Source organism: Natator depressus, chromosome 10, assembly GCF_965152275.1.
Source record: "Natator depressus isolate rNatDep1 chromosome 10, rNatDep2.hap1, whole genome shotgun sequence".
In the NCBI taxonomy this organism is placed as follows: domain Eukaryota; kingdom Metazoa; phylum Chordata; order Testudines; family Cheloniidae; genus Natator; species Natator depressus.
In genome coordinates this window covers 38,095,905-38,118,858 of record NC_134243.1, presented here as the reverse complement: position 1 = coordinate 38,118,858, position 22,954 = coordinate 38,095,905, and the positions used below count along the sequence as shown (strand labels likewise).

General features: G+C 45.9%; 1 protein-coding gene across 30 annotated transcripts in view; it reads right to left on the bottom strand.

Moving 5' to 3' along the window:
* The window catches only part of MAPK8IP3 (mitogen-activated protein kinase 8 interacting protein 3), a 157,674-nt gene that overhangs the window by 48,865 nt on the left and 85,855 nt on the right, over positions 1-22,954 (bottom strand). For 18 of the 30 annotated variants that reach the window (XM_074965792.1, XM_074965804.1, XM_074965803.1 and 15 more), the window contains 6 exons: positions 22,699-22,817; positions 16,266-16,277; positions 14,780-14,797; positions 12,059-12,116; positions 10,113-10,265; positions 4,224-4,305 (listed from right to left, as the gene is read on the bottom strand). In XM_074965792.1, the coding sequence (XP_074821893.1) occupies positions 4,224-4,305; positions 10,113-10,265; positions 12,059-12,116; positions 14,780-14,797; positions 16,266-16,277; positions 22,699-22,817 (442 nt within the window). The remainder of the gene's footprint in view (positions 1-4,223; positions 4,306-10,112; positions 10,266-12,058; positions 12,117-14,779; positions 14,798-16,265; positions 16,278-22,698; positions 22,818-22,954) is intronic. The other 12 variants (XM_074965800.1, XM_074965802.1, XM_074965805.1 and 9 more) reach the window with 5 other exon arrangements.

Below are 22,954 nucleotides of genomic sequence, written 5' to 3'. Positions count from 1 at the left end.
TCCTTTCTTCCTTTTGTCAGGATGCTGAACTCAACTGTGACAAAGTTCCTCCTCTGCCCTGGTGGGTCCTGTGCTTATTGGCGGATTTGCTCGCCTCAGAGATTTACAGCAGCCCTCAGTTTGGCCATTTTTGCTAGTGGCTCAAACCTGCCATTCACTCAGCTAATCTCATCACTGGCCAGCGTGGGCAAAGGGAGGAGAACAATCCCCGCAGTCTCTGCTGACCCAGCTAGTGGGTTGGTGGGGATAGATCAGGGACCTTCCCCTCTGGTGGGACCCACAGTCCAGGTCACCTCCTCTTGTCTCAAATAGGGAGTTGAGGGGGATGGGGGGAACCTGGGCTCGCCCTTTACTCTGGGTTCCAGCCCAGGGCCCTGTGGATCACAGCTGTCTACAGTGTTTCGTGTAACACTTGTGTGACAGCTACAACTCCCTGAGCTACTTCCCCATGGCCTCCTCCCAATACTTTCTTTATCCACACCACAGGACCTTCCTCCTGATGTCTGGTAACGCTTGTATTTCGCAGTCCTCCAGCAGTATGCCTACGCACCTCTCAGCTTCTTGCGCCTCTTGCTCCCAGCTCCTCACATGCACCTCACTAACTGAAGTGAGGTCCTTTTTAAACCAGGTGCCCTGATTAGCTTGCCTGTCCAAATTGATTCTGGTAGCTTCTTAATTGTCTCCAGGTGTCCTAATTATCCTGCCTTAATTGGTTCCAGCAACTTCCTGATTGTTTGGAACAGCCCATTATTTTACTCAGGAAAAAGGGACCTGCTTAATCTGGGGCTAATATATGTACCTTCTATCACTCTCCTATAGCCATCTGGCCTGACCCTGTCACACAACAATCTCATGGTCACTGCTGCCTAGGTTGCCACCCACTCCTACTTCCCCTACCAATTCTTCCCTGTTTATAAGCAGCAGGTCAGGAGGAGCATGGCCCCTAGTCAGTTTCTCCAGCACTTGTACCAGGAAGTCATCCCCAACACTCTCCAAAAACTTCTTGGATTGTCTGTGCACTGCTGTATTGCTTTCCCAGCAGATGTCAGGGTGATTGAAGTCCCCCAGTAGAACCAGGGCCTGTGATCTGGAGACTTCAGTTAGTTGTCCAAAGAAAGCCTCGTCTACCTCATCCTTCTGATCCAGTGGTCTATAGCACATGCCCACCATGACATCATCCTTGTTGCTCTCGCCTCTAAACTTAACCCAAAGACACTCAACAGGCTTTTCTCCAGTTTCAAACTGGAGCTCTGAGCAATCATATTGCTCTCTTACATACAATGCATCTCCTCCACCTTTCCTCCCATACCTGTCCTTCCTGAACAGTTTATACCCACCCATTACAGTACTCCAGTCATGTGAACTGCCCCACAAAGTCTCTGTTATTCCAATCACATCATCATTCCTTGATTGTGCCAAGACTTTCAATTCTTCCTGCTTCGTCCCAGGCTTCTTGCGTTTGTGTACATGCACCTAAGAAAACTAGCCAATTGCCCTACTTTCTCAGTATGAATCAGGAGGCTTCCCGTCCTGTACCCTCCTCCTTGTGTTTCCTCCTGGTATCCCACTCCCCCACTATCTCTGGGCTTAGGTCACCATCCCCCGGCAAACCTAGTTTAAAGCCCTCCTCACTAGGTTAGCAAACCTGCCTGCGAAGATGCTCTTCCCTCTCTTCGTTAGGTGGATCCCATCTCTTCCTAGCAATCCTTCTTCCCGGAACAACATCCCATGGTCGAAAAATCCAAAGCCCTCTCTCCAACACCACCTGCTTAACCACGCATTCACCTCCACAATTTGACGGTCCCTACCTGGGCCTTTTCCTTCAACAGGGAGGATAGATGAGAACACTACTTCCTTTATCCTTCTTCCCAGAGCCACGCAGTCTGCAGTGATCCGCTCAAGATCATTCTTGGCAGTATCACTGGTGCCCACATGGAGGAGTAGGAAGGGGTAGCGGTCCAAGGTCTTGATCAGTATCGGCAAACACTCCGTCACATCCTGGATTCTCCTCCATCTCTTGGGAGAGGCAGCAGCACTCTCCGAGCCCGAGGGTAATCTTCAGTCCAAGGAGGCCTTGGTACCAGATCAGGCTGCACAGTCTATTCAAGCAGGAGGTGCTTGAGGCAAAGGTCCTGCACCACCTGAATCCAGTTCTTGAATGATTTACATATCAAACAACTCTCTTTAAGGTGGCTTGCTGAGACAAAGCGGGCACCGCATGAGGTCGCTGTTGGAAATCACCCCTCCACACGAAGAACAATGTTTAAACCACAGTGAGCGCATTACCAGGGGACACTATCTACTGACTATTAACTACCACTAACTAACTATATACAATCAACTAGGCTAAGATTAAATGCAAGGGTGGGAGTCTACAACCACACAGAGCTCTGAGTTCAGACAAAGGCGGTGAGAAGGAACTGAAGGGGGTCAGGGCGGCGCTGCCTCATATAGCCAGGAGAGGTACCATGAGTACTCTAAGGGTATTGCTAGGCAAAGGTCTCCAGCTCCAGCTTCAGTTTGCTGGGCGCACATACCTAAATGGAATACACATCTGCATCTACTCAAAGAAGAATCTCAATGTCCGCATTTATAAAATGGCCAAAGCCCCCGGTCCCTGCCAACAACCTTCTGTCTGATTCCCTGAGGAGGATAACATAAGTAGGCCTTCTTTATTAGAGGCAAGTATGGCTGTTGTGGGCTGGTGGATCTACATATGGACCAGAAAAGGGAAAAAGATCTTACATGCTACACTCCCCTCAGGGGAAGGGAAATGAGAGCAATGCATGATAAGCAGCAAAGACCCCCCCTGACAGCTGGGGAAAAAGGCTGCCTACAGGAAACCTTAAATATGCTGTAAACATGCTACCAGGAAGCAGCACTGGGTTTTGTCTATAATTGTTGATACCCCCATTTCAGCCCAAAAGGCTGATGTAGCTCTTTTGGATGGTGCAGCACTACACCAAAATGGGCTAGTGGAAACTAGCCAGCTAAAGCCCTACCTTCTTCTCTTTGAAATTAACTCATCTGAGTGGCAGATAGAGGAAGTATGTAAATGAAGAGTAAATTACTCTTAAAAATCTAGAGGGAGTTGCATTTTTATTTTTATTTTTTTAAAAACACAGGTCTATTGGCACAGCTCTGCTCAAAAAAGAACCCTTCATCCAGCATTCACAGGAGTGATTTGCAAACCTGCCACAAACTCAAAGCTTTCAATAGGCCAAATTAATCTCTGGTATAACTCCAGTTAAATCAATGGAATTACACTAGTGATTAATTTGGCCCAATACTTTTCAGCCAATAAGAACAGAACATCTTTTCTGTGTGCTAGTGTGGAGAGAGTAGGTGGATCAGATTTCCTGTGACATAAGAGGTGACATTTCCAGGTGGTATTTCTATCATTCCTTGGTTTGTCTGGTTTTTGGCTACAGCTGGGCTAGGTTGAAAAACTGGAAATTCTTAACCTTAGCAAAAAACACCCAAAGAAATGACCAAGAACCATCAGACTCGCCAGAACGGAGTAGATCGCTGCTCCCCCTCCTCTGGCATCCTGCATCTGGCAATGGCCAATGCTAGATAGTTCAAAAACATTATGAAAAAACAGAGTGTAAAAAAATTTTTCTCTCTCAAAATTGGGAGAATGTAAAGCCATTAAGTTAAAATGGTTATTGCTATGGAACTGGCTAGAGTTTTCAGATCAGTGCAAGACACACTGCATAAAATCCTTTCAGGCTACAACATAACTAACATAATCAAACAAGCTCATCTGTGTAAGCAATATCATAATGAACTCCAGCACAGACTGTCCAGTTAAACTGATTGCAATTTGAATAAAAAGAGGAAAATTAGATGCTACGGGAGGAACACATTGAAGAGGACAATATTCTAGCAATGCTGAACAGAGTACTGATACACTCTGAAACTACCTCTTTGAACAGCAGGCACCCTGAGGACATGATGTGCTTAGTCACCGAGAAGTGATGCTCCCTGCCAGCCTATGATTTGACATAAACAGGCATATACAGAGGAAATCACATGCTGGAGCCCGACTGCTGGCAATGTTCAGCAGTAAGAACCTAGGGTTGGCCAGCTTTGCCCTCACCATCAACAAGGGCAGAGCGATCTGTATCTCAGCGACTTTGAGCTACAATTCAGATAACAAAGTAATACAGAACAAGAATATTAACCCCTTCCCCCACAGGCATTTTAATAATGTAATATACCAATTCTGTACAGAGATAGCTGCTTACATCCTCCACCTCTTCTTTGGGTTCTCGTTGGGCAACGATCACTTCAGATTTCACTCTAGAAAACAAGAAGAAATCAAACAAACCAGAAAGTAATATGTCAGTAGCTGTTGCTGGACAGATTCTAAGTCACCCTTTGGAGCACTATACATAAAAGAGTATGAAAGTATAGAATATATTTACCAAGCCTCTTTCCCACTGTGACCTGCACAAACAAGCCACCATGGGCCTGATTCTGACAGTCTTACTCATGCTAAGTAGTACCTTACTCTGTGAACAGTTCCACTGAAATCAATGGGTCTACTTGTGGAGCAAGAACCTATTGACTTCTGCAGGATCCATCCCTGCTTCCTCCTAAGATACGTCTAAGTTATGACCAGGAGTGTCATGTATGAAACTGGGCATTACTCCAGTGCACTTTGTGAACATCTCACATGAAGCGTAATATACTTACCTCATATTTAAAAAGAAACATTCCACTGCTGGGTTTGCAACCCCAATACTGAAGTGCTGCGCCAAAGTGAAACTGACCAAAAGAAGTATGAAACTAACTAATCCAATGTCATTGCACAAGCCAATAGACATGAAAAAAAAAGCAAAAATCCAGTATAAATAGCAAAGAATATGTCAGATTTTTTTTAAAGAACTGAAGTTTTAGTAACCTAAAGGATTCCTAGTAAGACATGGAAACAAATTTATTTAACCTGACAGTGTCCCTTTAAAACAACGTACACTCCACAAGATATAAGCATAAGCAAGTCTACATTCTGTATTTGGTAACCAATTCCCATCTGAGAGAAGCAATGAGGTCTGCAGTATGCCCTGAGAAATCACAATACAATTGGGATTTACCTAATCAGCCACTGTGCAACCATTAAATAGGAAAAACAGCCCCAGGGTTTTTTGTTAAAGAAAGCTTCCCTCTTGCAAACCAGCTTAGTGGCGAACAGCACAGAGGCTAACAGAGGGAGTTTGCCTGGGATCTGTCTGAGAGGAGATACGCTAAGGGCTGCATTAGGGAGGCTCTGTTGGTGGGTATCTGAGTGTCTGTTGTGGGGACAGTTTGACTGTGTGCTTGATTGGTTGGTTGAAAAGTGTGAATTGGGACTGCTTTGTTCCAGGTGAGCCTTGAGTAGGCCTGACTGTTATAAAAAGCCAGTCAGCTGCGAACAGCAGAGAGGCTAACAGAGGGAGTTTGCCTGGGGAGAGCCCACTGAGGCTTACATCTTGCCGGCTTCTCTGACTAGTTACTACAACTCCTAAGGAAGCTTGTAGAAGGAAGGTAATATGGATGGGGAGTGTTCAGCTGTTGTGACCTGCACTGGATGTGCCATGTTCGTCTTTCTTCCACAGGACAGAAGCGACTTTGTCTGTACAAAGTGCAAGCTAATCTCTATATTGGAAGAGAAGGTTCAAGGTCTGGAGAAACAAGTATCGACCCTGCATTGCATAAGAGAAACTGAAGATTTCCTGGACAGATGTCAGGATATGCTTCTACGGGCACAACATTCTGAAGATTCAGAGCAGGCTGCGCAGCAGGGACAGGAGGACGGTGAAGAAATTTGGCAGCATGTGACCTCCAGAAGAGGAAAAGGGAGCGTCCATGTACCAGCAACGCAGATACAGGTAAGCAACCATTTCCGTGTTCTCTCCACAGGTACTAATGCGGAGAGTGGACCAGATGATACATCTGAGGGAAGGGAACAGAAGGAGACTCCGTGGATTGGAAGGCACGAGATGCACAGTCCTAGGGATGGGGGTTCTACGACCACCACTCCCAAGAGGAGGTGGCGGGTGGTGGTGGTTGGGGACTCTCTCCTCAGGGGGGCTGAGTCATCTATCTGCCGCCCCGACCGGGAAAACCAAGAAGTCTGCTGCTTGCCAGGAGCTAGGATTCACGATGTGACGGAGAGACTGCCAAGACTCATCAAGCCCTCGGATCGCTACACCTTCCTGCTTCTCCGCGTGGGCACCCATAATACTGCCAAGAATGACCTTGAGCGGATCACTGCAGACTACGTGGCTCTGGGAACAAGGATAAAGGAGTTTGAGGCGCAAGTGGTGTTCTTGTCCATCCTCCATGTGAAAGGAAAAGGCCTGGGTAGAGACCGTCGAATCGTGGAAGTCAACGAATGGCTATGCAGGTGATGTCGGAGAGAAGCTTTGGATTCTTTGACCATGGGATGGTGTTCCAAGAAGGAGGAGTGCTAGGCAGAGACGGGCTCCACCTAACGAAGAGAGGGAAGGGCATCTTCGCAAGCAGGCTGGCTAATCTAGTGAGGAGGGCTTTAAACTAGGTTCACCGGGGGAAGGAGACCAAAGCCCTGAGGTAAGTGGGATACCAGGAGGAAGCAGGAACAGGAGAGCACGAAAGGGAGGGTTCCTGCCTCATACTAAGAAAGGAGAACGATAAGTCAGTTATCTCAAGTGCCTGTACACAAATGCAAGAAGCCTGGGAAACAAGCAGGGAGAACTGGAATTCCTGGCACAGTCAAGGAATTATGATGTGACTGGAATAACAGAGACTTGGTGGGATAACTCACATGACTGGAGTACTGTCATGGATGGATATAAACTGTTCAGGAAGGACAGGCAGGGCAGAAAAGGGGGGGAGTTGCATTGGATGTTAGAGAGCAGTATGACTGCTCAGAGCTCCGGTATGAAACTGCAGAAAAACCTGAGTGTCTCTGGATTAAGTTTAGAAGCGTGAGCAACAAGGGTGATGTCGTGGTGGGAGTCTGCTACAGACCACGGGACCAGGGGGATGAGGTGGACGAGGCTTTCTTCTGGCAACTAACGGAAGTTACTAGGTCGCAGGCCCTGGTTCTTATGGGAGACTTCAATCACCCTGATATCTGCTGGGAGAGCAATACAGTGGTGCACAAACAATCCAGGAAGATTTTGGAAAGTGTAGGGGACAATTTCCTGGTGCAAGTGCTGGAGGAACCAACTAGGGGCAGAGCTCTTCTTGACCTGCTGCTCACTAACCAGGAAGAATTAGTAGGGGAAACAAAAGTGGATGGGAACTTGGGAGGCAGAGACCATGAGATGGTTGAGTTCAGGATCCTGACATAGGGAAGAAAGGAGAGCAGCAGAATATTTCCCCTCCTACTGTTCTTGTAAAGTGCTGGAAATGGCCCACCTTGATTATCACTACAAAAGGTTCCCCCTCCCCCTCCCCCCCTCTCCTGCTGGTAATAGCTCACCTTTCTTGATTACTCTTGTTAGGGTATGTCTACACTACAGAATAAGGTCGAATTTATAGAAGTCGGTTTTTTAGAAATCAGTTTTATATATTCGAGTGTGTGTGTCCCCACAGAAGTGCATTAAGTGCATTAACTCGGCGGAGTGCTTCCACAGTACCGAGGCTAGAGTCGACTTCCAGAGCGTTGCACTGTGGGTAGCTATCCCACAGTTCCCGCAGTCTCCGCTGCCCATTGGAATTCTGGGTTGAGATCCCAATGCCTGATGGGGCTGAAACATTGTCGCGGGTGGTTCTGGGTACATATCGTCAGTCCCCCCTTCCCTCCCTCCCTCCCTCCGTGAAAGCAAGGGCAGACAATCGTTTCGCGCCTTTTTTCCTGAGTTACCTGTGCGGACGCCATACCACCTCAAGCATGGAGCCCGCTCAGGTAACCATCACCGTATGTCTCCTGGGTGCTGGCAGACGCGGTACGGCATTGCTACACAGTAGCAGCAACCCATTGCCTTGTGGCAGCAGACGGTACAATACGACTGGTAGCTGTCCTCGTCATGTCCGAGGTACTCCTGGTCGCCTGTGTGAGGTCAATCAGGAGCGCCTGGGCAGACATGGGTGCAGGGACTAAATTTTTAGTGACTTGACCAGGTCATTCTCTTAAGTCCGGCAGTCAGTCCTATTGAACCGTCTTATGGTGAGCAGGCAGGCAATATGTCCTTCTGCACCGTCTGCTGCCAGCCAAAGATGTAAAAGATAGATGGAGTGGATCAAAACAAGAAATAGACCAGATTTGTTTTGTACTCATTTGCCTCCTCTCCTGTCTAGGGGACTCATTCCTCTAGGTCACACTGCAGTCACTCACAGAGAAGGTGCAGCGAGGTAAATCTAGCCATGTATCAATCAGAGGCCAGGCTAACCTCCTTGTTCCAATAAGAACAATAACTTAGGTGCACCATTTCTTATTGGAACCCTCCGTGAAGTCCTGCCTGAACTACTCCTTGATGTAAAGCCACCCCCTTTGTGGATTTTAGCCCCCTGAAGCCAACCCTGTAAGCCGTGTCGTCAGTCGCCTCTCCCTCCGTCAGAGCAACGGCAGACAATCATTCCGCGCCTTTTTTCTGTGCGGACGCCATACCAAGGCAAGCATGGAGGCCGCTCAGCTCACTTTGGCAATTAGGAGCACATTAAACACCACACGCATTATCCAGCAGTATATGCAGCACCAGAACCTGGCAAAGCGCTACCGGGCGAGGAGGCGACGTCAGCGCGGTCACGTGAGTGATCAGGACATGGACACAGATTTCTCTGAAAGCATGGGCCCTGCCAATGCATGCATCATGGTGCTAATGGGGCAGGTTCATGCTGTGGAACGCCGATTCTGGGCTCGGGAAACAAGTACAGACTGGTGGGACCGCATAGTGTTGCGGGTCTGGGACGATTCCCAGTGGCTGCGAAACTTTCGCATGCGTAAGGGCACTTTCATGGAACTTTGTGACTTGCTTTCCCCTGCCCTGAATTGTGTCCACAGTACCCCAAATTCGACCCGGCAAGGCCGATTTAAGCGCTAATCCACTTGTCAGGGGTGGAGTAAGGAAATCGATTTTAAGAGCCCTTTAAGTCGAAATAAAGGGCTTCATTGTGTGGACGGGTGCAGGTTTACATCGATTTAATGCTGCTAAATTCAACCTAAAGTCCTAGTGTAGACCAGGGCTTACAGTCTGTATGGTAACACCCATTGTTTCATGTTCTCTGTGTATATAAAATCTCCCCACTATATTTTCCACTGTATGCATCCGATGAAGTGAGCTGTAGCTCACGAAAGCTTATGCTCTAATAAATTTGTTAGCCTCTAATATGCCACAAGTACTCCTTTTCTTTTTACGGATACAGACTAACACAGCTGCTACTCTGAAAACTATGATGATAGGCTCTGCTAGGTTCCTGGGGGTTGGCTCCTACTTGATTGGGGGAAAATAATAAATGGTGGTATCTCCCAAATGCCACCCACTTATGGCACCAAAATGAGATGTCACTTAGAGTCAACTGTGCAGATCCGTGACTCTCCATCTCACTCTGAGCAGGAGGGAGTAAATAGTAAACAATATTGACATTTAAATATCATTACTCAGCATCTGAGATAACCCTCTAATGAAATGAATGGAGCAGTTCAGCCTTCTGAGAGCTATTGTTCCAGGCTCTTGGCATTCTCACATAGACATCTCTGCTATGGTTGCATTCTGGCCACATTTCTGAAGTTTTCTTCTGAACCATAACAGCTAGAGATTCTTTGAAAGTGAAAGCTGAGATTCTGGAGAACAAGACAGTAGCTTCAAAAAGGTGCTGGCACAACATAAGGGCATGTGACAGTTGTGTCCAAGCCCTGGAACAATGGGTTGTTATCACTGCTGAGAAATGTTAAAATCTAACAAAGAAGTTCTCATGCAATTTAAAAAAAAATCAATACAAATATTTTTTTTTACTTAAAGAGCAAGAAAATAAATTTTCATATTTAAGCCAGGAGGTGCCCTTGAATTCCAATAATAAATTCCATGAGGGAAAAGAATTAAGCTGACAGCAGAGGTGTATGAATTAGCTAGGATTTTTTTGTGGCCTTTCTTTCCACCAATCAAATATTAGGAAGCTGGGGCAGTGGGTGCAGCACTCACCTTTTAAGCTCCTCCTCCAGTTCCTTGACTCTGTTCTCCATCTTGGCTTTGGCCTGCTTTGTTGCTTCAAGCTCTCCCTTCAGCACCTCCTGCTCCCCAGATAGCTGGTCCACCTTAGCAATCAAATCATTCTTCACAACATTCAAAGCATTTCTTTAAGGCAGGGAAAGGAACAGTAAAGAGAGACGCACTGAGAACAGAAACTGCCTCCTACAGGCAGCTGAGAACAAAAAAAATCACACATGCCACAAAAGCATTCAGTGTAGTGGGAACTCAAAGAAAAGTGCTGGGGTGGTGGGAGAGAGTAGATAGGAACACAGGAATTGCCAGACTGCATCAGACTATCTAGTCTGAAATCCTGTCTCGATTGGCCAGCACCAGGTGCTTCAAGGGAGCAAGTGAGCACACCACAAAAGGCAGACATGGTGTAATCTGCCCCCCATGTTAGGTCACATCTTGGTCACTAATAAAGTTTGGCTTAAGCTCCACAACATGAGGTTTAATATCCTTTCTACAATTTTTTTGTTATCAGTCATTACAATAGCTGTGGATATTCTTGATAGCCATCGGATCCATTTTTTGAATATTGTTACATTTTTAGCCTCAACAATTTAATGTGGCAGTGAGTTCCACAGTCTAATTGTTTGTTGTTTAAAAAAGTATTTCCTTTTATTGGCTCTGAATTTCCCTCCTTTCAGTTTCTTTGACTGTCTTTGTTCTGGTGTTATAAGACAGAAAGAACAGAAGTTTCTAATCTACCTTCTTGATGCCATTCATGGCTCTATATATTTTTATCATGTCCCCTCTAATTTGTCTCCTCCTGTAATATTCATTTTGAGATGGGATGACCAGTACAGCACACAGGTATTCTATAAAAGGATATCCCACCAACTTATATAATGGCATTATATTTTTTTCTGTATTATTCTACGGCCCATTTCTTATTCATTCTAACATTTGGTTAGCTTTTTCTGACTACAGCTGCACACTGAACAGAAGTCTTCATTGACCAGTCTATAATGATGGCCAAGTCCCCTTCTTGTGTTGATACAATTAATTTACAACTCTGACAAGTATGTGAATAACTTAATTTTTTCCCTCCAATGCATGTTACTTTGCATTTATCAACACTGAATTTGTTTGTCATCATACTGCCTATTCACCTAGTTTGTTCAGGTGTCTCTGAAATTCCTCACAGTCCTCTCTGGTCTGACTAACCTAAACATCTGCAAAATTTGCTATCTCACTACTCATCCCCATTTCCAGATCACATATAAATATACTAAACAACAAAGAATGTAGTACGGAACCCTGAGTCACCCAGGTGTTAACTTTTTGCCATGATAATATCCTACTATTAGTTTCCTGTCTTCTAGCCAGTTTTTGATCCATGACAATACTTTGCCTCTTACCCCATGACAACTTAACTTTTTTAGTAGCCTGTTGTGCAGGACCTTGTCGACAGGCTTTTTGAAGTCTAAATAAATTATTTCAACTGGTTCTCTTTTAGCCACCACTTTGCTGATATATTCAAAGAATTCTAAGATATTTGTGAGTTGCAATTATGTTTTGCAGAAGGCAAACATTGCAGTGAAGAGTTCAGAACATGATAGTTTCCTAACAGTCACCTGTGCCCATTCTGGACTGCTCCAGCTGCCAATGAAGTTAATGAAAAGCCTGCCATTGACTTCAAGAGGGGTCAGGTCCTACAAGCATGTGTGTGGAATGTTCAGTCAAGTGACTGTACAAAAGAAATATGCATAGGAAAGCCCCTCAAACATGGCTTGAGGAAGAGGAACTCCAAGGAGCCAAAACCATCAAAGAAAGGTTGCCAAACCAGATGCCAACATGTCTCAATGAGGCAGGAGTTCTGACAGATCTATTCCAAGATGACAGAAAGCGTATAAAAACAGATAAGCAGTTCAGAACATGCAAAGGTTTCTTACTTGGTCTCCAGAAGTTGTGAGTTCTCCAACAGCAGATTCCCCACTTCTTTGCCCATTCCTGAAAATAGAGGCCCGGAAGTTTTGATCTCCACCTCCAGAAACACAGAGCCTTATTCTGGGCTAACTGACTGATGCTTAGGAGGAGAAATAGCTTTTGTTAGGCAGCCTTACAGCTGTGTGTCCTGCTGCAGAGTACCTCCTGCTGAAATAATACATAACAGCAGCAAATGTGTCCATGTGTCTTTTCTGTAAAGGATACCCTTTTTTTTTTTTTTTTAAAACCACTCACCTTCCTTGAGGGGGTGGGCCAAGGAGATGGTTGCACTAAAGCTGCTTAGGAGAAGCTGGGTCTAAGACTCCCACTCCAACCCTGACATACTACAACCGTTCCTTATAGTGACTGCTATGGAGGGAAGCTAGGAGTTCAGGGGTTCTTACTGTCCACAGATTTATAGCAATGCAGAGTGTTGTCCAACTTACAGCCCATCACTGGGTGTCACAAGATTTTTGCTTTTCTTAGAATAGAAGCCAAATCCCCAGTCCTTAAATATACCTATTTTCAGAGTTCTTGTAGACAGCTCCATGCTCATGAAGGCTCCATGGCACCATCCTCCTCCCACTACTGCAATCTTAGCAGGGTTTTACATAGGGCGCCCCCTTGTTTCTTTATTTTTATTTAAGCATCTCTAAAGATATTAAGATTAATTCAGAGCCACAACATTGCAGGCCCAAATTGTAAAAGGTGTGCTGCCATGGCACAAATGCAGCTTGCACACAGGGCTAGGAGGTTGCACTTTTGCGTGCACATTTTTAAAGATCTGAGCCTAAGACTGAAGGCTGAGTTCAATACTTTTAAGTGACGCTGAAAGGGGACCGACCCATCCAGGACAGTTTCCTGCTGGAAGGGACTCTTGGGGTTACAGCTATAGAGACAGCTCCCTCCCCAGTGGGGGCTAAACACAATTCTAGGGGGTAGAAGCATAGAGATAACCCTCCTCCCCTCATGGCATGACACTGAGGCTTGGATAGCATTCTCTCACTACAGATGATGAAGTACAAAGAGCTCACACAACTGTCATGGCTTGCGTTCAAGTTCTCCATTATATTACCTTGCTGTACAAAAATTCCTTCCTTTATAACAGATATAGATATTTTTCAAGAGAAATTATTCAAGGTGTTATTTAATTCACTTTTACAGGAAAATAATAAACGACTCACACTTGAAGTAAATGGATGTTAGAGAAAAAACACTTCAACACACAGATCCTCTTCCCACAATTAGATGGGATGGGTTCATGATGGCAAAAGCAAATTCCCAGCAAGGATGGAGAAGAAGCAGCATTTTAAAAAGTAAAATTTAAAAAATACTGAATAGACAGGAAATGAATCACTTTGATGTTTCAGGCTACGTGTTCTCAGGTTGCTGGGGCTGGGACACTACAAACACCTCAGAAGTGGGAGACAAACACTCCAGTCTGGGTGTTAACCTACTAGAAATGTATTTGTGTTGTGGGGGAAGAGGAATGAGCAATTCCCCCTTTCTTTCCTCCTATAGATGATCACATATGTGGTATGGAGCTATCCATGAAGCTCAGCGATTATGGGCATGGGACTCTGGTTATAAAGTGACTAGGGATGTAAAAGGTTAACCGGTTAACCGATAAGCATCAGTCTTATTGATTTCGGTTAATGATTAAACTCCCCTGCTGCCCTGTGCCTGGGCACGAGGAGGCAGCAGAGCCCTGTGCCCCAGCCGGCAGCGGAGTCCTGGGCGTGGTGGGGCAGAACTCCTTAATGGCTAACTGTTTAACTGATAGAATTTTAATAGGTCAAACAGTTACTATTTTTAAACCCTACTTACATCCCTAAAAGTGACATTTCCACCCCCTCCTACTGGCTTTTAGCAATAAACTAAATTAAATGGATATCTAGTAGCATTTTCAGAAATGGCATAATGATGTTCCAGAAGCAGAAGGGAGGAATGGGTAATGGGAGTTCATGTGTAGGACCTTCTTTGGATTACTCCTTTCCACATTTTGATTCCCTTGCTACTTATCGGGTACTTGTGCATCTCCAGTACAGAAAGGAGCTGTGACGGAGAGGATGAGCCAATCACCCCAGAACTAGAAGCTCCACACTGCCCAAGCCACAGATATCTTCCCCAAAGCTGCCTGTGTGGCACAGTGGAAACTACAGGACACCTTACCCCAGGAATGGTACAGAGGGCTATTTATGGAAATAGAGGACAGGACACAGTCTTCCCCAGAGCAGCAGAATGGTATTCCAAGACAACCTGATCTTAGTGCACAGAGTGGGGAAGCTCTGAGAAGTTAGCAGAGGGACAATCCTATCTATATGAAGAGAACTCTGGGGTGGGATTAAAAGGAGATCTTTTCATGTACCCCTGCATACAATCAAAGTGAGGAAAAACCTAGGAAGAGAGAGAGAGAGAGAGAGATTTTATAGAGTCATCCCATACTATAGATCTTCCATATCCAGACAGACAGTCACAGTCTGAAGCATCAAAGTGGATAATCAACTACATCCAGAAACAAAAGAGAAGCCCAAATCCACAGAAACTGAGTTATTGTCTCCTGTGTCTAAGAGATGACACCACCACCACAAAAAACAAAACCAAGAGAACTCAAGAAGCATGAAGAGATGTTGGGTGGACAAAAGGAGGTAAGAAAAAACATATTTTAAAAATGGCCTTTGCCTTACCAAAGAAATCATCCCGCACTATGAGAGCCATCCCATACGAGAAGGGGAAACAGAAAGAGATGGGGACAAAGGGGAGGAAGAAAGGAAGAGAAAAAAGCAGCCATTAAGTACCAAACTGTAAACAGCAAATAGAGCAGCTCATCAGTGTGTATGAGTATGTGTGTGTGGTACATACTATGATGTCTGTGATACATACTCATGTACGTGTGCATGGTGTACATTGTGATGCTCAGTAGGGGCAAGTCTATAACCTGCTCACTAGAGCTTGGCCTACCAGGGATTTAAAGCCTGAGATATCAGAATATGCTCCACAGGATTTCCATTTCCATCTTAATCGTTTGCCCTGAGTTATGAGGCATCTTTGGGCCTCCCACCCCAACAACAAAGGCAACTAACCAGACAGCATGGACAGGGCAAGGGAAAGACATCAGGAGAGGGAAATTAAAATGGGGGGAAATCATAGTTATATTCAGGGTGCCCTTCCTCTCTATACATAGGGTCAAGCCCATTTCCTTACACAGGAACATTCGACATGCCCACTCTCTTCAGTGAGGTTTTTCCCAGGGAAATATCTTAGGCTTTAGTCTTTCATGGGAGAATGATAAAGAAAATCCAGACCAAAAGAAAGGAAGAAGCATGCTGCTTTCCCTTTCCTTGGCAAAGCTCTCTCAGTGTTCTGCAGGCCCAACCCTGAGAGGCACTGGCTTTCTCAACTCCCAGGGAGTCGATGGGACATGAAGTCACTCAGCATGTCTGTGCTGCCTCTAAAGACATTTGTGTCTGCACATCAACTGCCTTGGATAGGCAGTAAAGGCCCAATCCAACTTGGGAACTAGATCAGGCCCTAAGTGCACTGTAAGAGAAGGAGCAAATTCTCCAAGTGTAGGGCTTCCAGGGACTTCTTCTGATGGCAGAATGTGGCCCTAAGGCAGTGAGTTTCCTTTACAAAAACAGCGTAATAAGCAGGCACAGAGACAGCATCTGCAAAATGTTTAGCCAGGAGGACAAAGCTTCAACAAAGAGCAGAAGTTCTGCCACTTTCAAGTCCATCTCAATCTTCATTCATTTAGAGTAAGGAGAAGAACCTAAGCTAGATTTCTGTGCCCACCTGGATTGGACTTGGGGTACAGCTCCTGCCCTGACAAAAAGGAACTTTCCACCCCAGACTAGAGGGAAAGACATAGTAGGGTGTTCCCATGGTCCTATTAAGAGAGTGGAGCGATCCTACAGAAAGCCATCCCCCAGCCCCCCCCAAAAAAAAGCTTATCAAGACATAGCAGGCATGTGAGCATAAAGCAGAGATGTTCTATTATATCAGGACCTAGCAGTCCAAGCCAACCAAATAAGAAAAAGGCAGAACAAAGGCTGCAAAGCCAACTGTGATTGGACAGCAGCAGGGGAGTATCACGTGTATACCACATCATTCAATCTAAACTCAACAAGGATAAGGAAAAACAAGGAAACTGAACAGAGGAGAGATACACACCTGAGAACTCCCCTAAGGGCCATGTCCAGCGAAGCACAGAGAGACAGGGGAGAAAAGGAAGTGAAAAAAGGATCAATCAGTGACTGAAACCAACAAAATCAAAATTTTGTTAAAAAAATTAACAATGATTCAGCCATTTCAATGTCAAAACGCATGAAATAGTAAAGACAGGACCTGCCATGACTGCAGATGGCATGACTCTACACACAGAACATAAAAAAAAAAAAATCAAGGGAAGATAACCCACAATGAACCTGGAACCACATGCCTTGGTTGTCAGTTTTGCAGACAAAAATCTGATGAGGCTGTGTCTTCCTATGCTAGATGAACCTTTGTTTTCCTATGATATGTTCTATTTAAAACTGCTGGCCAAAGGCTAGTTCACACATCCCGCCCACTCCTCCTCCTCACCTAAGTGAATGATATATTTGTCTTTCCCAACCATATCTCATCGTACCAATGATGTAGTCAAAGGATGCCTTAACCTGCAAAGACAGCCATTAGTATTTAAAACAGTCTTTTTACCCCAACACTGGGACTGGCTTTGTTATTTGGCTTCAACTTCTGTGATGAAATAATATATAACTTACCACTAGTATATTAGCTGAATCTCTCTCTTCATCACAAAACCCCTTTTATGAAAAGCAAGGTCGCCAAAGTAAACACTGCCAGGTCACCTAGCAGTGAAAAGAAGGACCCTCCCATAGCCCATAACCAGCATCCATTTTGTCCCTCACCCTTCACTTCCAGATTTTTATGGGCAGTGAAAACAGGAAAGGTGTTTGTGTGTGTGTGTGAGAGAGAGACACACATACTGTACCTACAGTAAATACAGTGAGATTATAGGAGTAAAAAATGAACATGTAGGAGTAAATGAGGAAGAATGTTCATAGGGTTGTAGTTGGAAAGAGGGGAATTCAATTAACAATTATTACTAGTAAATAATTGTTTATATTCCACACCACTCTCTGAACTACATCCTTACATGAACAAATGTATATGAAGCTATAACTAAACAATGAGAAATCTGGATTTAACCAATGAATTTAGACCATTCTCCCCAAAACTGCAAAAAAGAGTGTCAAGAGATGATAGTCCAAAGCTAGCTTTGCAAACATCCAGAAAGGCAGACTGAAATCCCTCCAACCAGGAGATAGACATGCTTCCTGAGGATTGTACAAAAATAACTTCTGTAGACATCTGTTGTTTTAAAGGCTTCACAAATGACATTCTTCAGATATTAAGAATCTTAATCCACCTGGGAAAAAATACATTTGGAAGACTTTGCACCCATTTTTGGGTTTCCATATATGAGAATCAAGGCTTGACTGTCTCATTTACACTGGTGACTGTCTGAAATAACTCCACTGGCTTCCATTGATTTACACGGTGAGAATTCAGAATCTGGTCCAAAAATAGAAAGAGTGCTTCTTAATTTCTGGATCCTGTTGAGCTCTCTCTCCACTGTTTGAGCCATGTCTACATCATGCATTTTCTCTGTGATTCTTCAGGCTGTAGTCGGGCTGAAGGAAAAATAAGTGCCCCAGAGATAACAACTTGTCAGATAAGAGCACAAAAATGGACAGATTTACTACAATCAAGCCCTAGCTTCTTCTTGGCTAAACTGCAGCTTTATCAAAGATCTTTAGAACTTTGAGTGTGTGAGGGCAGAAGGAACAGTAAACTAAATTAGCCTTTTTGTCCGTGAGTTTGAGAAAGTATTTATAGCCAGAGCCATCTAAAACTTATGATGGATTAAATATAAAAGTATAACATCTAAAATCTTCTACCTGCCTCCTTTCCCTCACCCCGTCCTAGCAATGTGTGCGTCATATCATCCAACTCAAAACTTCCCTTAGATTAGGTGACCAGAACCCAACAGAAGGCCTAAATAGTTTAACATCATTTCCAGGAAACAGATAGGCCTCACTTCATCCCATTTCCCAGGCTTGTAAGGGAATCCACAAAAGCCTCCCCACCTAGATGGCCAGCGTCATTACCACAGCTTTGAGACTGTAAGCAGTATCCATCCTCCAGCGATGAGCCACAGAGGCCTCCTGATGATTGTATGGAGTTCTGTTGTTCTAATCAGAACCAGAAAATTGTCTAGGGCAGAATCACAAAAAAACTGGTGACTGAAAAATCCTATCCTATGATCCTCAGTAAGACGGCAGGTGAGGGCATGCTTTAATATGTTTCTTGGTGTAACAACTTGGGTATGTAGGATGAAAAATCAGAAGCTTTCAGAGTGATCCTGGAGGTCTTCGAAATTCTTCCTTGGTGACAGGTTCATTCTCCTGGTTGATCTCTAGGAAGGACAAACCTTTCCATAGAAAAAGTAAAAACAATGTGGCACCTTAGAGACTAACAAATTTATTTTGGCATAAGCTTTCATAGGCTAAAACCCACTTCATCAGATGCATGGAGTGGAAAATACAGTAGGCAGATATAAATACACAGCACATGAAAAGATGGGAGTTGCCTTACCAAGTAGGGGGTCAGTGCTAATGAGCTAATCAATTAAGGTGAAAGCGGCCTATTCTCAACAGTTGACAAGAAGGGGTGAATACCAAGAGAGGGAAAATCACTTTTGTAGTGCTAACGAGGCCAATGCAATCAAGGTGGCCCACTTCAAACAGTTGACAAGAAGGTGTGAGTATCAGCAGAGGGAAATTAGTTTTTGTAGTGACCCATCCACTCCCAGTCTTTATTCAGGTCTAATTTGATGGTGTCCAGTTTGCAAATTAATTCCAGTTCTGCATGGAGCGGTGCCGTGAACCTGGGGAGCCATGTTTGAGCCAAGACCTGAGCCAAGACCTGAAGTGGTACTGGGACATGGATCAGCGCCATTGCCTGGAGCTAGGCCAAGATGACAAACGGCGCCAGGACCGGCGCTGGGTCCAGGATCTGCTCCATGACGGCGACCAGGGGCACAATCGGGAGCACCGACGCGAGCTCGAGCAGTGCCGTGAGTATGACTGGTGCAAGTACAACCGGTGCCGGGAACGGGAATGGTGCCGAGAACGGGAACGGTGCGGAAGCTCAACCACAGATGCCAATGGAGTCCATGGGTGGATCAACGCCTGCTTGCCCTGAGACGGTGCCATCCGCAGGGGCACTGGGGCCTTGGCGTGGAGCAGAGGAGACCCCGATGCTGTCATGGCGACAAGGTCCCTCACCGCCGCAAAGGTGTCCGGGGTAGAAGGCAGCTGGACTTCCACCACGCTGCAGGTTGGGGAGTCCAGTGGCACCGGCCTCAGTGGTTCCCCCCGTGTGGCCAGAATCGACGGTGCTGATGCTATGGCCTTTGCTCCCGGGCGCTCCCCTCCAGGATGTGCCCCAGTGGCTGGCTCCAGGGAAGCAGGTCTCTGTGCAGGAGAGCTACCCTTCTCCAGCTTCCGGTGCCACTTCTGTCCCAGGGAGTGGGAGCGGTGCCGAGCCGATGTCACTGACTGCAGTGCCGGGGAGCAGCGGTGCCGCAGGTCTCGGTCAGAGTCCAACCGCGGTGCCACCTCCACTACCGAAGAGCTCGTTGCCAGGTCCTGTCACACCGAAGGAGGCCGGAGACTAAATGCTGCCTCCATAAGGAGCTGCTTCAAGTGAAAGTCCCGCTCCTTTTTAGTCCGAGGACGAAACCCTTTGCAGATCCTGCACTTTTCAGATTGATGAGCCTCCCCCAGACACTTTAGGCAAGAGTCATGGGGTTTACCCATTGGCATGGGCTTAGAGCAGGACTCGCAGGGCTTGAATCCCAGGCACTTGGGCATGGAGCCCCGAGAAGAAAAGTCAGGGTGGAGGGTAACCCTCCAACCTGACTAACATGAACTAAAACCAAAAACAAGAACTACAAACCAAGCTAACAACAACAACTATCTATAGAGCTAGGGAAATGTGAAGAACTTGCAGAGCAAGATGCCACAGTTCCAATGACTGTCACGGGCGGTAAGAAGGAACTGAGGGAGCGCCGGGTCGGCAGGGGTATATATTGAGCGCCATGCAGGCGCCACTCTAGGGGGCTCCACGGCCGACCCGACAGATGCTGCTAGGGAAAAGCTTTCTGACAGCCATGCATGCGGCGCGCACACACCGAATTGGAATCGATATGATCAAGCACTCAGACAACTACTCATGCTTCACCCTTGATCAGACATATTCTTCCATAAGAGCTGGTAAACATAATTATAATAAATATCTGCCAAGGTGCCACCTCCCATAATATACAAGCCAAGAGCCTCAGTAACAATGAGTTGTTTTCAACTGGGCTCTCCTCCAAAATTCTTCATCAGTCCTGCATCAGAATCTAAACAATAAATGCCTTAGGACTCAGGCACTGGCCAGCATTTTTGTGATCTGCTGCTGCTGCACAATGCAGCTGTTCTAAATGCTGCAAAGGTACTGCAATACATAGGCTATAAACAATCACCTATGCAGCAACACACCCTTGAGGCCTTAGAGGGTTCAGATACAAGGCTCATAGTCTGTTCTTGTCAAAGGTGATTTAAATATCTTTTTATTTTTTGCAGAGATGGTCCATTGCAATTTTGCAACAAGATCACGAACTGGCTTGACTGAATCTACATCCAAAGTACTTTGGTGAATACTGTACTTTCAGAACTAATGATGAGATAGGCCATGAGCCTTTGTCATTTCAGCAAGCTCAAGAGACAACCAGAAAGAAAATATATTCGCCCTACACACTTAATGCTTTCAAATACCTCTCTTGCTTATACTCAGAACACACAAGGCATTCTGTAACAGCCCTCTTATGTCTCAAGTTACTGGAGAACTCCTTAAATCAAGACATTGAGATTTGAGAATGATGTACGTAACTATAGGCTTTGTCTATCATATCTGCACTGTATTAACTTCTGTGGGACTTAATCATGTGCTTAAGTGCTCTCATGAACTGGGGCCTAGACACCCAAAGTTCTACCCCAGGAGGCACTGGGCTCAGTCTACAACCTGGGATAGATTCCCTTCTTTGGCTGTTCCAAAGTCCTGGTCAGGAACCTCAGGTGTTGTGCCCAGGCTTCAGGACACAACAAGCCCTTTCCAAGATTGCCCTAACACAGGGGTAGGCAAACTATGGCCCATGGGCCGGATCCAGCCTGCGGGATTGCCACCCCCATGGCACTGCGGGCCCCACACTGCTCCCAGAAGCAGCCAGCACCACGTTCTGGGGCGGGAGGGGAACGACAGAGGACTGTGCGCGCCGCCCTCGCCTGCAGGCACTGCCTCCCGCAGCTCCCATTGGCTGGGAATGGGGAACCTCGGCCAATGAGAGCTTTGGGGGAGGTACCCACAGGCGAGGAAAGCGTGCAGAGCCCTCTGCCCCCCCCGCTCCAGGGTCCGCAGGGACGTAGTGCCGGCCACTTCTGGGAGTGGCGCGTGCCTCTGCCACCCCAGAGCCACTCCAGGTAAGTGGCGCCGGGCCAGAGCCCACACCCCTCCTGCACCCCAACCCCCGACCCTGAGCTCCCTTCTGAACCCCTCCTGTACCCCAACCCCCTGCCCTGAGCCCTCTGCTGCACCCCACACCCCTCCTACATCCCAACTCCCTGCCCTGAACCCCCAGCTGCACCCCGCACCCTTCCTGCACCCCAACCTCCTGCCCTGAGCCTCTTGCCATACCTCACACCCCTCCTGCACCCCAACCCCCTGCCCTGAGCCCCCGCCACACCCCGTACCACTCCTGCACCCCAACCCCCTGCCCTGAGCCCCCGCCACATTGCGTACCCCTCCTGCACCCCAACCCCCTGCCCTGAGCCCCCTGCCACACCTTGCACCCCTCCTGCACCCCAACCCCCTGCCCCAGGCCTACATTCATGGCCCTGCATGCAATTTCCTCACCCAAATGTGGCCCTCGGGCCAAAAAGTTTGCCCACCCCTGCTCTAAAAGGTGTACTGCGTTATTTTTCACACTCTCTACAGCAGAGTAAAACATACAATATAGGCTATAATATTTCTGTATAAAAAGAGAAAAATTTTTGAAGTTTTTATAAAATTAGAAAAGTGGTTACTTTCTTGCAGAACAGTGGTCTGTTTTCAAATCTAAATCACTCAAAAAAAACCGTCACTTCATATTCAGTTGCAAGTGTCTGTAAAGTTATCTTTGGGTGGTAAAAGATAAGGAAGCACAATTGTTTTTCCAGGGAGTTTGTGCAAGAGAATCACACACACAAAAATTAACCTATGCACACAGACAAACACAGCCCTAACAAAATAAAGCCCAAAGCTATTAAAATGACTTTTTGTTAGTTTTATTATGATTATTACATATTTCATTCCTAGATTGTCCCAAATTCCATCCCAAATTGTTTTTATTGACAAGGAGTCACAATTCTGAAAGGAAGAAAGAAAATTGTCTGTTTCTAAAGCTGTCACTCAGCCCTAACTACAGTGGAGTGAACACGGTTTTTATAAATATTTTTACCTAGCAGATCTGCTCCTTCATCCACATCCCCAATGACCTCCGACCCTGCTGTGGAAAGTTCATGATACAGAGAGTCTGTGTTGATGCCGAAAGCTTTGTTCACAATCCCCTGTGTTGGGCTGTTGTTGGAGGAAATAAAAAGAAGGAATCTTGTTACTTGGAAATATTTTAGCTAGAAGATTCCTCTCCTGAATTATCGAACAAAGTAGATCACTGCAATCAAAATACAGATATCTTTCCATTCATTCACCATAGG